This window comes from Stenella coeruleoalba (genome assembly GCF_951394435.1).
Source record: "Stenella coeruleoalba genome assembly, chromosome: 3".
NCBI lineage: Eukaryota > Metazoa > Chordata > Mammalia > Artiodactyla > Delphinidae > Stenella > Stenella coeruleoalba.
In genome coordinates, this window is record NC_137148.1 from 42,198,748 (window position 1) to 42,215,765 (window position 17,018).

Consider the following 17,018-nt stretch of genomic DNA (forward strand, 5'->3'; position numbering starts at 1 on the left):
ACACCGCAGAAATACAAAGCATCCTAAGAGACTACTACAAGCAACACTATGCCAATAAAAAGGACAACCTGGAAGAAATGGACAAATTCTTAGAAAGGTATATCCCTCCAAGACTGAACCAGGAAGAAACAGAAAATATGAACAGACCAATCACAAGTAATGAAATTGAAACTGATTTAAAATCTTCCAACAAATGAAAGTCCAGGACCAGATGGCTTCACAGGCGAATTCCATCAAACATTTAGAGAAGAACTAATACCCATCCTTCTCAAACTCTTCCAAAAAATTGCAGAGAAAGGAACACTCCCAAACTCATTCTATGAGGCCACCATCACCCTGATACCAAAACCAGACAAAAATACTACAAAAAAAGAAAATTACAGACCAATATCACTGATGAATATAGATTCAAAAATCCTCAATAAAATACAAGCAAACAGAATCCAACAAGACATTAAAAAGATCATACACCATGATCAAGTGGGATTTATCCCAGGGATACAAGCATTCTTCAATGTACACAAATAAATCAATGTGGTACACCATATTAACAAATTGAAGAATAAAAACCATATGCTCATCCCAATAGATGCATAAAAAGCTTTTGACAAAATTCAACACCCATTTATGATAAAAACTCTCCAGAAACCGGGCACAGAGGGAACCTACCTCAACATAATAAAGGCCATATATAACAAACCTACAACAAACATCATTCTCAATGGTGAAAAACTGAAAGCATTTCCTCTAAGACCAGGAACAAGACAAAGTTGTCCACTCTTGCCACTATTATTCAACGTAGTTTTGGAAGTCCTAGCCATGGTAATCAGAGAAGAAAAAGAAATAAAAGGAATACAAATCAGAAAAGAAGAAGTAAAGCTGTCACTGTTTGCAGGTGACATGATACTATACATAGAGAATCCTAAAGATGCCACCAGGAAACTACTACAGCTAATCAATGAATTTGGTAAAGTAGCAGGATACAAACTTAATGCACAGAAATCTCTTGCATTCCTATACACTAATGATGAAATATCTAAAAGAGAAATTAAGGAAACACTCCCATTTACCATTGCAACAAAAAGAATAAAATAACTAGGAATAAATGTACATAAGGAGACAAAAGACCTGTATGCAGAAAACTATAAGACACTGATGAAAGAAATTAAAGATGATACAAACAGATGGAGAGATATACCATGTTCTTGGATTGGAAGAATCAATATTGTGAAAATGACTATATTACCCAAAGCAATCTACAGATTCAGTGCAATCCCTATGAAATTACCAGTGGTATTTTTTACAGAACTAGAAGAAAAAAATCTTAAAATTTGTATGGAAAAAAAAAAAATTTGTATTGAGGCACAAAAGACCCCGAATTGCCAAAGCAGTCTTGAGGGAAAAAGACGGAGCTGGAGGAATCAGACTCCCTCACTTCAGACTATACTACAAAGCTACAGTAATGAAGACAATATGGTACTGACACAAAAACAGATATATAGGTAAATGGAACAGGATAGAAAGTCCAGAGATAAACCCACGCACCTATGGTCAACTAAGCTATGACAAAGTTGGCAAGGATATACAACGGAGAAAAGACAGACTCTTCAATAAGTGGTGCTGGGAAAACTGGACAGCCACATGTAAAGGAATGAAATTAGAACACTCCCTAACACCATACACAAAAATAAAATCAAAATGGATTAGAGGCCTAAATGTAAGACCGGACACTATAAAACTCTTAAAGGAAAACATAGGAAGAACACTCTTTGACATAAATTACAGAAAGATCTTTTCTGATCCATGTCCTAGAGTAATAGAAATTAAAACAAAAATAAACAAATGGGACCTAATGAAACTTAAAAGCTTTTGCAAATCAAAGGAAACTACAAACAAGATGAAAAGACAGCCCTCAGAATGGGAGAAAATATTTGCAAACAAATCAATGGACAAAGGATTAACCTCCAAAATATATAAACTGCTCATGCAGCTCAATATTAAAAAAACAAACAATCCAATCCCAAAATGGGCAGAAGATCTAAATAGACATTTCTCCAAAGAAGACATACAGATGGCCAAGAAGCACATGAAAAGCTGCTCAACATCACTAATTATTAGAGAAATGTAAATCAAAACTACGATGAGGTATCACCTCACACCAGTCAGAATAGCCATCATCAGAAAATCTACAGACAACAAATGCTGGAGAGGGTGTGGAGGAAAGAGAACCCTCTTGGACTGTTGGTGGAAATGTAAATTGATACAGCCACTATGGAGAACAGTATGGACGTTCCTTAAAAAAACTAAAAATAGAAGTACCATATGACCCAGCAATCCCACTCCTGGGCATATACCCAGAGAAAACCATAATTCTAAAAGACACATGCACCCCAACCTTCATTGCAGCACTATTTACAATAACCAGGTCATGGAAGCAACCTAAATGCCCATCAACAGAGGAATGGATAAAGAAGATGTGGTACATATATAGAATGGAATATTACTCAGCCATAAAAAGGAATGAAACTGGGTCATTTGTGGAGACGTGGATGGATCTAGAGACTGTATACAGAGTGAAGTAAGTCAGAAAGAGAAAAACAAATATCATATATTAACACATTTATGTGGAACCTAGAAAAATGGTACAGATGAACTGGTTTGCAGGGCAGAAATAGAGACACAGATGTAGAGAACAAACGTAAGGACACCAAGGGGGGAAATTGGGGGTGGGGGGGTGTCATGAATTGGGAGATTAGGATTGACATGTATACACTGATGTGTATAAAATTGATGACTAATAAGAAACTGCTGTATAAAAAATAAATAAAATTTTAAAATTTAAAAAAAGAATACTATAATAAATACATTCTGGCATATGTCTTTTGTTTCTCATATATTATTTTTTTAGGTAAATTCCAAGCTTCAGAAGTGCTGATATAGGTTTCAAATAGTTGTAACTTTTTATAACACCAGCATCAAATGAGTACATTAATCTCATCCTGAGTTTAAGCTTAATTGGAGTTAAAAATTAATCTCCCATCCCACATACCCTTTACCAACATCCTCCATCAATATGTGGAATCTCATTCTACTCCCTTTGAATCTGGGAGGGCTGTGACTGGCTTACAAACAACAGAATGCACCAACAGTGTCACTGCGTCACTTGTGGAATTAGTTATAAAAGGTGATGCCGCTTTCACCTTGTTCTCTGAAGCACTGGCCCTGTTGCCCTGAGCCACAAAGTCCAACTCTCTTAAGACTGCCATGTTGTGAGGAAGCCCAAAGTGACCCAATGTGGAGAAGCTCTGAGACCACATGAAGAGGGAAGGATGACTAGCCAGCCAACAGCTGCGCCAGCTCCCAGCACTTTTAGCTTCAGTCACTGTCTGACTACAACCCCATGAGAGACCCTGAGCCAGAACTGCTGAGAAGAGCCCTTCCCAAAGTCTGACCCCCAGAAACCATAAGAGATAATAAAATAATCGTTGTGTTAAGCCACTAGGTTTTAGGGTAATTTGTTACATAACAATAGATAACCAGAATAAATACCATAAATAGAAAACGTAAACAGTGAAATATGGTTGTAGTTCATATAAGAAAGACAGTGAAGAACTCTAATCAGTCAACCTACCTTCAAAGTAAAGACCTTGACCTTGTATTGTGAATAAATGTACAATTTAATTTTCAGTTGAAATAAAATATTTGCAATATATATGTATCATATCTTATGGTTACCTACCTTAGTAGTCTTTTTTAAATAACCATTCAGCTACACCCCTGACTGGGCTGGATAAGAGGGCTATTTCAGTAAACACAAAATTTTGCATACAATTTGAAAAGGCTGAGAAATTCTCCTGAGCTCATGGATCCCAGTTTCATCATAGAATATTTTTATGTTTTTTAGAGAGTATCTTTGTGTTTATTAGCAATCATTTTCTTCAATACCCTACTTCCAGCTAGCTTTTACTATAAACACGCTGTTTTGGCAAAACTAGAATCTCCATCATGAGAGAAATCACACAGACGTCAACCTCTGAGTCTGCTGCTGCTCCTGCTATACTAGTTGGCTAGTCGGTGGTGAGTGTGAAAGTATTTACACTAGTGACTGTTCTTATGATTCCCCAGGTAGTAGCTGCCACAAGGTTTGGCTTGCCCAGGTCTCCAGAAACTCTTAGTTCAATTCAATGTATTTCTGATAAGACATCGAAGAATGTAAGCAGCTCTTTCCAGGTAACAGCTCTCTGCAGATCTTTTGTCTTGTCACTTCAGCAAAACTATATGTTAACTAACTTTACACCAGATGCCCCATGCTTAACTAACCTCCAGCGCAAGCACACCTTTCAAAACTGTTGGATTTATTACCTTGACTGCTGTAGGTTGGGGTATGACGTTTAGCGGGTGACCCTGTGCATTCACACCTGGATCATGGGGCCATATAGTCAGCAGTCCGTCACTACAGCCACTGGAAAGCAGCCTGCCACCCGGCGACCACTTCAGGGCACACACAGCTTGCTTGTGGTGAAGAATTCCAACATGGTGCTGGGCTACCCGAACATCGTGATGATAAACACGGCCCAGTCTCGACCCACTGCCCAGAGGTAAAGGGGCAGGTTTAGGACAGACAACTTGAGCCCTAATGCTGCATAAGCATTATGCAGAAAGTATTGTTCAAACTCCTGAAAGACCCCTTAGGACAGATTCAAAACATAGACATTTCTTGAGTTAATAAGGATGGAGTATTCTGCCTGGGTGATTCTTCCCACAAGTGAAATAGATGTGCTTGGCAGAGTTTCAAAACTGGATATTTAAAAGATATATTTTGAAAGATAACTCTAATGGCTTTAATATGATGCTTTAAAGTTAATGGCTTTAACTTTAATGGCTTTAATGCAGGCATGGAAAAAATAAATTTAGAAGATTATCATATTTTCCCAGATAGTAGTTTATGTACTGAACCCAGGAAATATTACTTTTCTGGAATTCAGAATATTTCATATTATCTTAATGAAATGGCATATGTGTATGATATATGTGTTAGACATAAAAATGTATTATTTCCTTTTTCTATTAATCTACAGATCTACTATTAGTTTGCTCATGCTACTAATATCTAAAAAGAATATAAAACTATCTGAATGTCACAGCAAACTGCAATATGATTCAAAATCACTGGATAATGTCTCCACTCTCAGTGATTCGGATCCAAATGATGATAAGGGTCCTGTCTCACAAAGATAATGAACTCTTTCTGGACTAGTTTTCTCCAAGGAGAAAGTAAATAACTGCCTACAATTATTTCTGAAGTTTCTCAAAGCGCAGTATCAGATTTTTAAAAACAACTTAGGCACAGCCCAGATAGCATTTTGATGAACAGTATGGACTCTGTGGCCAGACCACCTGGTTCGAAGCCTGACTCTTCCCCTTACGTTAACCATGTGACCTCAGGCTGGTGTCTCAGTCTACTCCTCAGAAGAAGAGGGTGGGGGGATATAAACCACTTTATAATGTCATTGCAGGGATTAAAACGTGATTACACACCTAAAGAGTTAGCACATTGCCTGGCACAGAGTATTCTAAAATGTTAGCTGCTATGATTATAAGAAAGTGTTTGTTCATGTTCCTCATGGATAATGAAACTAAACTTAAGCAATGTAAATAGATTGTAAAAGGAACTCGAGTATAGAATTGACCAGAGTACAACAACTTCACAGGGTAAATATTTAGGTCTATATAAGAGCAATTTGCTTAAGTAGTTTTAAGTCTGGCCTATAATCACAAGGTATTAAAATACCAAATTTACATCTGTGCTACTTAAAGAAATTGTAAAAGGCTTCAAATTTTATTTAAATTTAAATCTACTTTAAGAAATACAGTATGAAGATGAATGACTGTTATTAAATACGTATTTAGACCAATTATGTAGGCTCACAGGGACAAGTCGCTTAACGTTCCTGGTCAAAAAGAAGCAGTTAGATGACTAAATCAGTAGTTCTCAAAAGTGATAAAGTGTCAGCATCACTTGGGAAATTAGAAATGCATATTATCAGCACACCTCAGACCTACTGAATCAGAAATTCCCAGAGTGAGAGCAGCAATCTGGGTTTTGAGGAGCCCTCCAGGGATTCTGACACACTCTCAAGTCTGAGAATCACTGAACTGGTTAATCTATGAGGTTCCTTCCAGCTCTAACCTCTGTGGGTCTGTGAATTGGAAATGTGCCCCCCAGAAAGCTTAACATATTCCAAATTAGTGATACTGATATCAATAAATACCCATTTCAGAAAAACATCCCTCTAGTAGGTATTACTTGGTACAGAGAAACTTTTTGCTTAAACAGAGTTTTACATTTTATCTGAACAATCTAATGAATCCTGAACGTCACATCTCAGTATGAGTACATGCTTTAGGCACAGAGCCACCATGGTACACGCGGCCACTGGACTGCTTATAGCACCAGGTCTGAATACCTGACAGGTAGAATCATAACTGTTACTAATCATGTCTGCTTTGTTTTACTTTGGTTTTGGTTTTAAATATTGCAGTTCTGTTCACTCAGCACCCATAGTCAATTGGTGATGCAAATATAATTGGTTCCAGTAAGACACTACTCACCTGCTAAGGATGTAGTTATTCCAGCTTAGAGCCCCAACTACTGACAAATGACCAAGCATATTTCTCTGTCGCTTTTTAGTGACCACATCCCATAACTGAAAAAAATGAACAAGCATGGTTATGTAGCATTTTCACAACCCACGGTCTTCTCAAAGGCCTGATAGCCAACTAGTGTTGATATAGCCAGTCCTTATGCTAAGTGAAAGTTCAGCACCTCTAACCCTAGTCAGCAGTTTTCAATGCTGTCTGCATATTAGGATCATTGAGGAAGCAGGCTATGGGTGCTAGCCATTCTGATTTAATGGTGGGAGTAAGAGCCTGGGGATATGGCATTTATTTTAAAGTTCTCCAGGTGAAGTCAATGGGCTGCAAAGGGTTAAGAATCACTATGACACTTCTAGTTCCTTCAAACTGTGGGAATTCCAAACCTGGAAATTCACCTATAGTTATCAACAAATAAAATTTGAGTGCCTAGACACTTTGTAAAGTCAGGAATTCTATTTCCTGCTAAGAGACTCCTTTTCTGCCAGCTATCAATGATATTCTGACCCATATTAGGAATGAGAACTTTGGCATAAGAAGAAATCATGACATAACCCTCATAGTATCCAGTATCATTACAGAGATGAGAAAACAGTAGAGCCATCTGTGGCCCTCCAAAGTCATTGAACACCTGAGCGATACTGTTTACACTATTGCTAATAAACAACAATAACAATAACGGTACATGAGAAATTAGATAGATTGATGGAAACTTGGTAAGCTCCCATTTCAGAGAGCCTATTAGAAAAAAAATTCACTCATTTTAAGTAACTCTACTCCTGATCATGGCTTAAGGTGAGAAAGGAAGACTGGAAGGTTGTTTTCTTCTCTCCAAAGTCCTAAAACTGGGGATCTCCTAAGTCCAACTTTAGTCCGAGAGAAAGAACGGAGGGGGAAAAAGGAAATGTGACAGAAAGAAAGCTTGTGTGAAAAAACTAAGCAGAGTACCCCTACATCCTCATTAAACACCATTCAGAAAAGACCCAAAATGGTATATCCTCTTACTCCTCATAGCTTCAAGTACCACATCTACTATAGTTTCTTTATTTTATAATAAGCTGTTATTAAAAGTCAATCTCAGTTATCTAGCAACTATACAGAACACATTATGAGAAAGAAAAAGCTGACCAGTACTTGCACTTCTCCCTCGCTGGTGCCAACTGCCAGGCAGGTTCCCTCTTTTGTCCAGGACACAGAAGATATATAGTTACAAGTGACACTTAAGTCTATATTTTCAATCCTATTGTGATTATCCCCATTCCAGATGTATACAGAAGATCCAAGGGCTATAGCAACAAGATTATGCAAGTTCCAGTCTAGGATATTCAGATCTATAAGAAAAGCATTTCAAATTAGGGTGATTATACAGCCAAATAAAAATATTTTCAAATAACTTTATTTATAGGTAGAGGAGAAAGATTGATAACTTCCCTATGGTCGGCTGGAAAACAGAATCATGGATCCAAGTAGACCATGAGAAGTTCAAAAATGAAAGTTGGAATAGAATCTTGTATCAAGATACACAGTGTAGGGCTTCCCTGGTGGCGCAGTAGTTGAGAGTCCGCCTGCCAATGCAGGGGACACGGGTTCGTGCCCCGGTCTGGGAAGATCCCACATGCCGCGGAGCGGCTGGGCCAGTGAGCCATGGCCGCTGAGCCTGCGCATCCGGAGCCTGTGCTCCGCAACGGGAGAGGCCACAACAGTGAGAGGCCCGTGTACCACAAAAAAAAAAAAAAAAAAAGATACACAGTGTAATAAGCAATAACACTTACCATTTATGCTCTTATATACTTACTTAGAGGCATTTAGAAAACTTGGCAGTTTCATCTACCATTATAAATATAAATGGATTTCATCTAACAGATCATTAAAATTTAAAAGCATGTAATTCTTATGGAGACATCCTCAGACCTAGAATATACATATGGGAGATGACACCATCATTGCTAATCAAAAGGCAACCCAATTACAGTATATCTAGAAGAGGTGATCTCTGGCTTATTTATTATATCTAGAAGTTCTTAGTAGTATTCTCTATCTTACTCTATAAAAATCATATGATTGCTCAGAGAAACCATATTTGTATGACCACATACTAAACTGTACCCTATCTTATTTCTTATAAGACAGAAACTCCTATCCTGATTGACACATATCAGTACAAAACTATGAAGCACACCAGTTTCACTAGAGCAGTCTAATCCCCTATAACTCATCCTTCCCACTGATGCAAACTACAAACTCTGAACAAAATTCAAAAAACAAATACCTGAGAACTCTAGAAAATCAGCAAAAGCAGGTAAACCATGTAAGGGAGTGAAAACTTGGAGAAGCAACCTGCCCAGGGGTGAGTTTTCCATTTTTTTCTTCACACAGCTTTACCCTGAGGGTGGGCCCCAATCATGGAGTAACACCAGCAGCTCAGACTCTGACAGAAAGCCCACCATGTCGCTAGTCAAAGAAACCAGAGAAAGGAGGCTGAAATGGCCAAAGTGTGAGGAGAAAGCCTGGGAGGGATGGGAGGGGAGCCACAGAAAGGCATCCTCTAATTGTGAGTGTATAAACCCACACACATCTCAGCCTAACCCCAAATCTTGTAAGTGCAGGGAAAGCTCAAATTATCCAATCTAAAGAACATGGAGGAAATGTAAAATAGATAGCTAGTGGGAAGCAGTCGCATAGCACAGGGAGATCAGCTCAGTGCTTTGTGACCAGCTAGAAGGGTGGGATAGGGAGGGTCGGAGGGAGGGAGATGCAAGAGGGAAGAAATATGGGGATATATGTATATGTATAACTGATTCACTTTGTTATAAAGCAGAAACTAACACACCATTGTAAAGCAGTTATACTCCAATAAAAACATTTAAAAAATAAATTAATTAAATAAAATAAAGAATATGAAGGGAAAAAAATGTTAAAGAAATGGACAGAACCTCAGGGATTTGTGGGATAATATCCACAGATCTAACATATGTGTAATTGGAGTCAGGTCTTGGAAGCAAGAGAGCAAGGTTTCAAAGGAGTTCTCACCAGAAACCATAGAGGCCAGAAGTCAGTGGAACATCTTTAAAGTGCTGAAAAAATACATCTGACAACCCGGAATTCTACATCAAGCAAAAATATCATGATAAGGGTAAGAGAAGTCTTTACCAACAGACCTGATCTGCAAGAAATACTAACAGAAGTTTTGACTGAAAGGAAATTATATAAGAGGGAAATTTGGATCTTCAGGAATGAAGGAGAATGTTGTAATTGGTAAATATTTGGGTAAATATAAAGGACAATTTTTTCTCTCTTAAAATATTTAAAACACAAATACGTATGGCTTTTTAAAGTAAAACTTAACGATGGTGGAGTTTTCAATGCATGTAGATTTAAAACATAGACAACTAAAGTAACTGTCCCAAAAAAGTTGGGGGCTGGGGAGACACATATGACTGCAAGATTTTTACATATTGTGTGAAATATGCAATAGTAATTCTAAGTAGACTGAGAAAGTTTAGATTGCATTGCAATCCCTAGAGCTACAACTAAAAACATAATACAAGGAGATATAGCCAGAAAGCCAATAGATCAACTAAAATAGAATAGAAGTCAAAAAGAAAAGATGTCCAAGGAATGAGACTTGGTGCATTCCAAAATTTAGGAGGCAGAGAGATAGAAGAGGAAGAGAAACCAGCAAAAAAAAGACTAAGAAAGAGTGAACAGAAAGCTAGGAGGCAAACCAAGACAGTGCAATATCAAGCAGGAGGGAGTGACCAACTGCCTCCAATGTGGCTGATAGAGTTAAGTAAATGAGCTCCAAGAAGTGACTGCTGGATTTAGAAATGAAGAGTTTTGGGTGATGTTTGGAAGGGCAGTTTCAATGGAATGGTGAGATTTAAGAACTGACTAAAGCAGATTCAAAGACGATGGGGAGAGAAATAAGAAATTGTGAATATAGACATCTTTTGACAAGTTTTGCTGTCAAAGGGAGGAGACAAAAGGGGTTATGGCCTGAAGGGGAAGTAGGCACAAAAGGTTTTTGTTTGCTTTTTTTTAACATGAGTGTTGTGCTTTTTAAACATCTATTGAAATGAATTCTTCAATTTTTATTAGTCATGGCAATAAATTCTCTTAGAGGTATAGGAGGAGAATGGTAGGAGAACTGTTCCCTTTAATGATTTTGCTTTTTCCTGCTCATTCCTCTCTGTGAATGCTCCCGAGAAGCAGACCTCTCCCCTCTGCTCCTTTCTCCCTCACCAGGAGAGCTCACCAGGGCTCTCAACTTCAATCATACTCATCTGACCTACACTCTAGCCTTTCCCCTCTTTCAACTACAAACCTCATTTCTAATAACCTGCCAGAAAATCTTGTATATCTCACTGTCTCTTCAAGTGTAATATTGCAAGAATAATCTTCCCTCCTCACATGACTTCTCCTGCTAACTTGTCTTCTCAGTGACACCATCCTTCCCCTGCTTCAAAACGTGGAATAATCTTAAACTTGTCCCTCTTCCCATATAGTTTTCCTCATGGAGAGAAAACAGTCCCTTACTTTTTGGTAGCTCTCCTGCTAAATGCATTCTGCATACTCTGCCATGAATTTTCCTTTGATATCTCTCCTAGTTGAGAATTCCCACAACAAATCTAAAAATCTACATCAGGGTTTGAAATATATCCATAATCTGCATCCACCTCCTATTCACTAGTCCCTAGTGTATCCTCTTCATTGCCATTAATTACCATGAATTACCAACACCCTGCCTTTGTTCATGCTGCTAACACCACTGAAGATGCTCTATCTTCTCTCTTCCACTCCTCCAAGTCCTACTCATCTTTTAAGATCCATCTCAAGTCTGAATGTCTCCACAAAACCTTTCTGAACAAATCCAAAGATCAGCAAACTACTTATAGTCCTTATAACTCCTTAAACCCCACAATTTATTATTTATACTCTACATTGGCATGTTGGTAGCAGGTCAATGTGGGTTAGTCCCATCTTCCCAACTAGATCACAAGCTAGTGACATAAGAAGAAGCTAGAGACAAAGAGCCAATGTGGTTGTTTGACAAGATTTATCCATGTTTAAAATATAAGCAAAAAGAATGGATATATGTATATGTATAACAGATTCACTTTGCTCTACACCTGAAACTAACACAACATTGTAAATCAACTATATTCCAATAAAAAAAAATTTTTAATAAAAAATAAAAGTTGTGAGTGTAAATAAATAAGTAAATAAATAATATATAAGAATAAGAACAGGCCACCATTTATACACTTCATTCTTTTTTTTAACATCTTTATTGGAGTATAGTTGCTTTACAATGGCTTGTTAGTTTCTGCTTTATAACAAAGTGAATCAGTTATACATATAAATATATCCCCATATCTCTTCCCTCTTGCGTCTCCCTCCCTCCCACCCTCCCTATCCCACCCCTCTAGGTGGTCACAAACCACCTAGCTGATCTCCCTGTGCTATGCATCTACTTCCCACTAGCTATCTATTTTACGTTTGGTAGTATACACTTCATTCTAATACAGTAAAACATAATGTGTAGTTCTTGTGCCTCACCAAGACCAACAATACCCATTCTTGAACATGAAAATTCCACAATGAAAAAACCACTATATTAACCATATTTGGATGGTACACCATTTAAGCATGAGGCACAAGGCCATCTGGTTCTTCCAGAATAAAATTTCAAGTTTATGCCAGAGCACAGAATACATTTTGTCATTTCAACTTTTCAATTCATGATCTAAGCAATAACTTACAATAGTCATTTCGAAGAGCGGTAAGATGAATCTTCACCTCTGGTTGGAGTATGGAATAGTTTATATCACTGAACCTTTGAATGTGGAAGTATTCATCTCTGACTCCATCACTGCAGCCTACAAGAAATGAACAGTTCTACACTATAATCCTGAAAACAAAATCTTTATCCTTGCAGGTATTAAGAGATAAGTGGGTGAAAAACAAAGTGGTCATCATGATAAAATTGAATTATAAGTTGCAGGGGGAGGAAAGGAAGAAAAAGACTTCAGTATTAATTTAAACAATTTTTTAAAAAATATTCATTGACATTTTCTAATAAAAAGCACATGAATACCAGGCCTAAATGTAATGACAGATTTTGCGGGGAGCACACAGAGACACTACATCATGCTTTGACTATTTATTCTGTCACTTGAGATTTTAAAACCAAAGTAATGTTCACATATCCATGTATCTATAACATCAACAATTATCTAATAGACCTAAGCCCTACTCTGAGTCTTTGTCAATAAGACTGTTGAGTCATTGATTTTGGCTCTTTCTCTCTCTGTTTCTGTACCAGAGCACACAGAGTTACTTTTGGCTAGTGTTACCCATGACTATCTGAATTCAAGGTTCTATCCTGTGCTCAGTTTTACTTCTCATCAAATGACCCCACTAAGCCTAAACCATAAGCCACTGTCTTTTCATCTTTCCAACCACTTGGCTTGTAATCAAACTGAGAATGACATGATCAACAGGAAATGAGCCCCACCCAGGTAACTTGTGGTCCTAGGACCACATGGTTTCTAATAAAAGAATGAGAGCTTCACAATGCTATACCAAGAAGCCAGATTGTTACTCATAGTTGCAACGTTAGCTATGAAAACCTGCAGTTGTGGGCAGAACTACAAGGTTACTAGAAATACATACTCAAGCACTGCTGATAAAGGTTCAAAAAAAAAATCAAGTACAAACTTCCAGTTACAAAATAAATGTCATGAGAATTTAATGTACAGCATGTACAGCATCTTCGAAAGTTGCTTAAAAAGTAGATCTTAAAAGTTCTCAACACAAGAAAAAAATTCTGTAACTATATCTGATGACAGTTGTAAACTAAACTTATTGTGGTGATCATTTTGCAATATATACAAATATATCATTACATTGCACACCTGAAGCTAACATAATGTTCTATATTAAAAAAAAAAAAGCAATACCCAAAGAATCAACAAAAAACTCCTGGAACTAATGAGTGATTATAGAAAGATATAAGATTAATATACAAAAGTCAACTGCTTTCTTATATACCAGCAATAAGCAATTGGAATTTAAAATTAAAAGCACAATACCATTTATATAAGTACCTCAAAAATGAAAAACTTAGGTATAAATCTAACAAAATATGTACAAGATCTATATGAGGAAAACTACAAAACTCTAATCAAAGAAAAGCTAAATAAATGAAGACATATTCCAGGTACATGTATTCCAGGTACAGTATTATTAACATGTTAGCTCTTTCCACCTTGATTTATAGATTCAGTGCTATACCAGTTAAAATCCCAACAAGGTATTTTGTGGACACTGACAAGCTGATTTTAAAAGAGTATATGGAGAAAAGTCAACACAATATTGAAGGAGAAGAACCAAGCTGAAGGACCTACACTATCTAACTTTAAGACTCACTAAAAAGCTACAGTAATCAAGACAGTGTAGTACTGGCAAAAGAACAGACAAATAGATCAATGGAACAGAATAGAGAGCCCAGAAATAGAGCCCCACGAATACAGTCAACGGATCTTTGACAAAGGAGCAAAGGCAATACAATGGAGAAAAGTTAGTTTTTTCAACAAATGGTGTTGGAACAACTGGACATCCACACGCAATCTGGAAAAAAAAATAATCAAATCACTTTGCTGTACACCTGAAACTAACACAATGTTATAAATCAACTATACTTCAATTTAAAAAAATGTATCTAAACACAGACCTTATACCCTTCTCAAAACTAACTCACAATGGATCGTGGACCTAAAAGTAAAACACAAAGCTATAAAACTCCTAGAAAATAACACAGGAGAAAATCTAGATGTCCTTGGTTTTGGCAGTGACTTTTTTTTTTTTTTTTTTTTTGGCCACACCACACAGCTTACAGGATCTTAGTTCCCCGACCAGGGATTGAACCCGGGCCCATGGCAGTGAAAGCACTGAGTCCTAATTCACTGGACCGCCAGGGAATTCCCTGGCAGTGACTTTTTAAATACAACACCAAAAGCATGATCCATGAAAGAAATCACTGATATGCTGGACTTCATTAAAATTAGAAACTTCTGCTCTGCAAAAGACATATCTAAAGAATGAGAAGATAAACCACAGACTGAGAAAAAATATTTGCAAAAGACATATGCGATAAAGGACTGTTATCCAAAACATACAAAGAAACTCTTAAACCTCAACAATAAGAAAACAAAAAACTCAATTTAAAAATGGGCAAAAGATCTGGACACCTCACCAAAGAAGATGGCAAATAAGCATAAGAAAATGTGCTCAACATCATATTTCATTAGAGAATTGCAAGTTAAAACAATAATGAGACACCACTGCACATCTGTTAGAATGGCCAAAATCCAAAACACTGACAAACACCAAATTCTGGCAAGGATGTGGAGCAACAGGAGCTTTCATTCATTGCTGGTGGGAATGCAAAATGGTACAGCCACTTTGGAAGACAGTTTGGAGGTTTCATATGAAACTAAATATGCTCTTATCATACAATCCAGAAAACGCACTCCTTGGTATTTACCCAAGTGAGTAGAAAGCTTATGTCCACAGAGAAACCTTCACACAGATGTTTATAGCAGCTTTATTCATAATTGCCAAAACTTGGAAGCAACCAAGATGTCTTTGAATAGGTGAATGGATAAATAAACTGTGGTACATCCAGACAACAGAATATCATTTAGTGCTAAAAAGAAATGAGCTATGAAGCCATGAGAAGACATGGAGGACACTTAAACGCATATTACTAAATGAAAGAAGCCAATCTGAAAAGGCTACACACTGTATGATTCCAACTAAATGACATTCTAGGAAAGGCAAAACTATGGATACAGTGAAAAGTTTGCCAGGGTTAGAGGAAGAGGGAGAGATGAATACGTGAAGTACAAAGGATTTTTAGAACAGTGAAACTACTCTACGTGCTGTTATAACGGTGGCTACGTGTCATTACACATTTGTCAAAATCCACAGAATACTCAACACAAAGAGTGAAAGCTAATGTAAACTATGGACTTTGGGCAATAACAGTGTGTCAATGTACGTTCATTGATGATAACAAATGTACTATTCTAGTGTGGGATGTTGATAGCGGGGGAAGTTGTGCATGTGTTGGGGCAGGGTTATAGGAGCACTCTCTGTATTTTCTGTTCAATTTTGCTGTGAATCAAAACTTCCTAAAAAATAGGATGGATGAATGGATAGATTGTAGACAGATAGATAAATACATAGATACACAGAGATAGATAGATTTCCTAGGATAACAAAATAATACAGGTACATTCTTTCTGCCTTTATAGAATATACAATTTCTATTCTACATCATATCTTCAGCATGTTACAGAAACACAAACTTGTTGCTGATCAGATCAGAAGAAATGGGAGAGCTAAGGTAAGACGTGTCCCCAGATATTTTATTTTGCTTTTAAGAAATTATAACTCTAAAATAAAGAAGTAAAGGATAAGTTTCACTCATTCATCCAACTGTACATTCCCAAACCTCCCAAAAGAATATTCAGCAGGCCTGAAACTTTTTGTGCCTATTTTTATGCATCTAACTCTGTTTTTGTCCCTTTTATACTGCTGGGAAACAGAGGCATGAAAAATACACATGCACAAAGTTATCTTATCCCAGAGGGAAATTTAACAGGCAAGTTTCCTTGGCATTTATGAGTTGAACCACTAGTTCTCTTAAGTTTCTCTCACAGAGCTAGGCTCCTAATCAATTATTTTCCAACTATGATAACAATCTCATGAATGACACAAAGGCTTCCAAGATGGAAAGAGGCAGTAGGAAGGAGAACACATGGGATGCAGGGTAAATTTGACTTTGGGAGCACTGAATGCAGCATGGAAGGAGGACCTTCTAGAAACTGCCACAGTAGCAATATCTCCCCACTGCATGGCTGCAGAGTCGCCCTGATGCACACATGACATCACCACCCAAAGATTTCTACCAGCTTTGGCCCCGATAGGTATACTTACAAGGCACAGGAGGTGCCTACTGTGAGGTTTCAGAGTCTTAGCAAATATGGGTGAGGCATGAAGAAATACTTCATATGCACAGCACCTGGATAAAATTTGTCCCAGTGATCCACATGCCTAAGAGTAGTTACCTGGCTTATGTGGAATCTGTTTCACACTTTAAATCCCCTTAAAAGAATTAAGAACAGAGCCCTTCATAGAACATTCCTTTCAATTAGACTCTGCTTCCAACAGCCCGCCCCTTCAAATCTTCCTCAGTGCTGCCACCAAAGTCATCTACCTAAAGCAGAGCAACAGACTTGCAAGTCAAGTCCGAAGAATGGCCACATAAGTGTATTTCCTCTGCCTCCTATTTTCAA

The 17,018-nt window shown here is 37.4% G+C and overlaps 1 protein-coding gene across 3 annotated transcripts in view; it reads right to left on the reverse strand.

The window, feature by feature from the left end:
• CDC20B (cell division cycle 20B) overlaps positions 1 to 17,018 on the reverse strand; it is a gene marked incomplete at both ends in the record, with an annotated part of 62,572 nt that overhangs the window by 10,520 nt on the left and 35,034 nt on the right. For all 3 annotated transcript variants that reach the window (XM_079916774.1, XM_079916773.1, XM_079916772.1), the window contains 4 exons: positions 4,363 to 4,588; positions 6,613 to 6,707; positions 7,789 to 7,985; positions 12,417 to 12,533. In XM_079916774.1, coding sequence (XP_079772900.1) covers positions 4,363 to 4,588; positions 6,613 to 6,707; positions 7,789 to 7,985; positions 12,417 to 12,533 — 635 coding nt within the window. The remainder of the gene's footprint in view (positions 1 to 4,362; positions 4,589 to 6,612; positions 6,708 to 7,788; positions 7,986 to 12,416; positions 12,534 to 17,018) is intronic.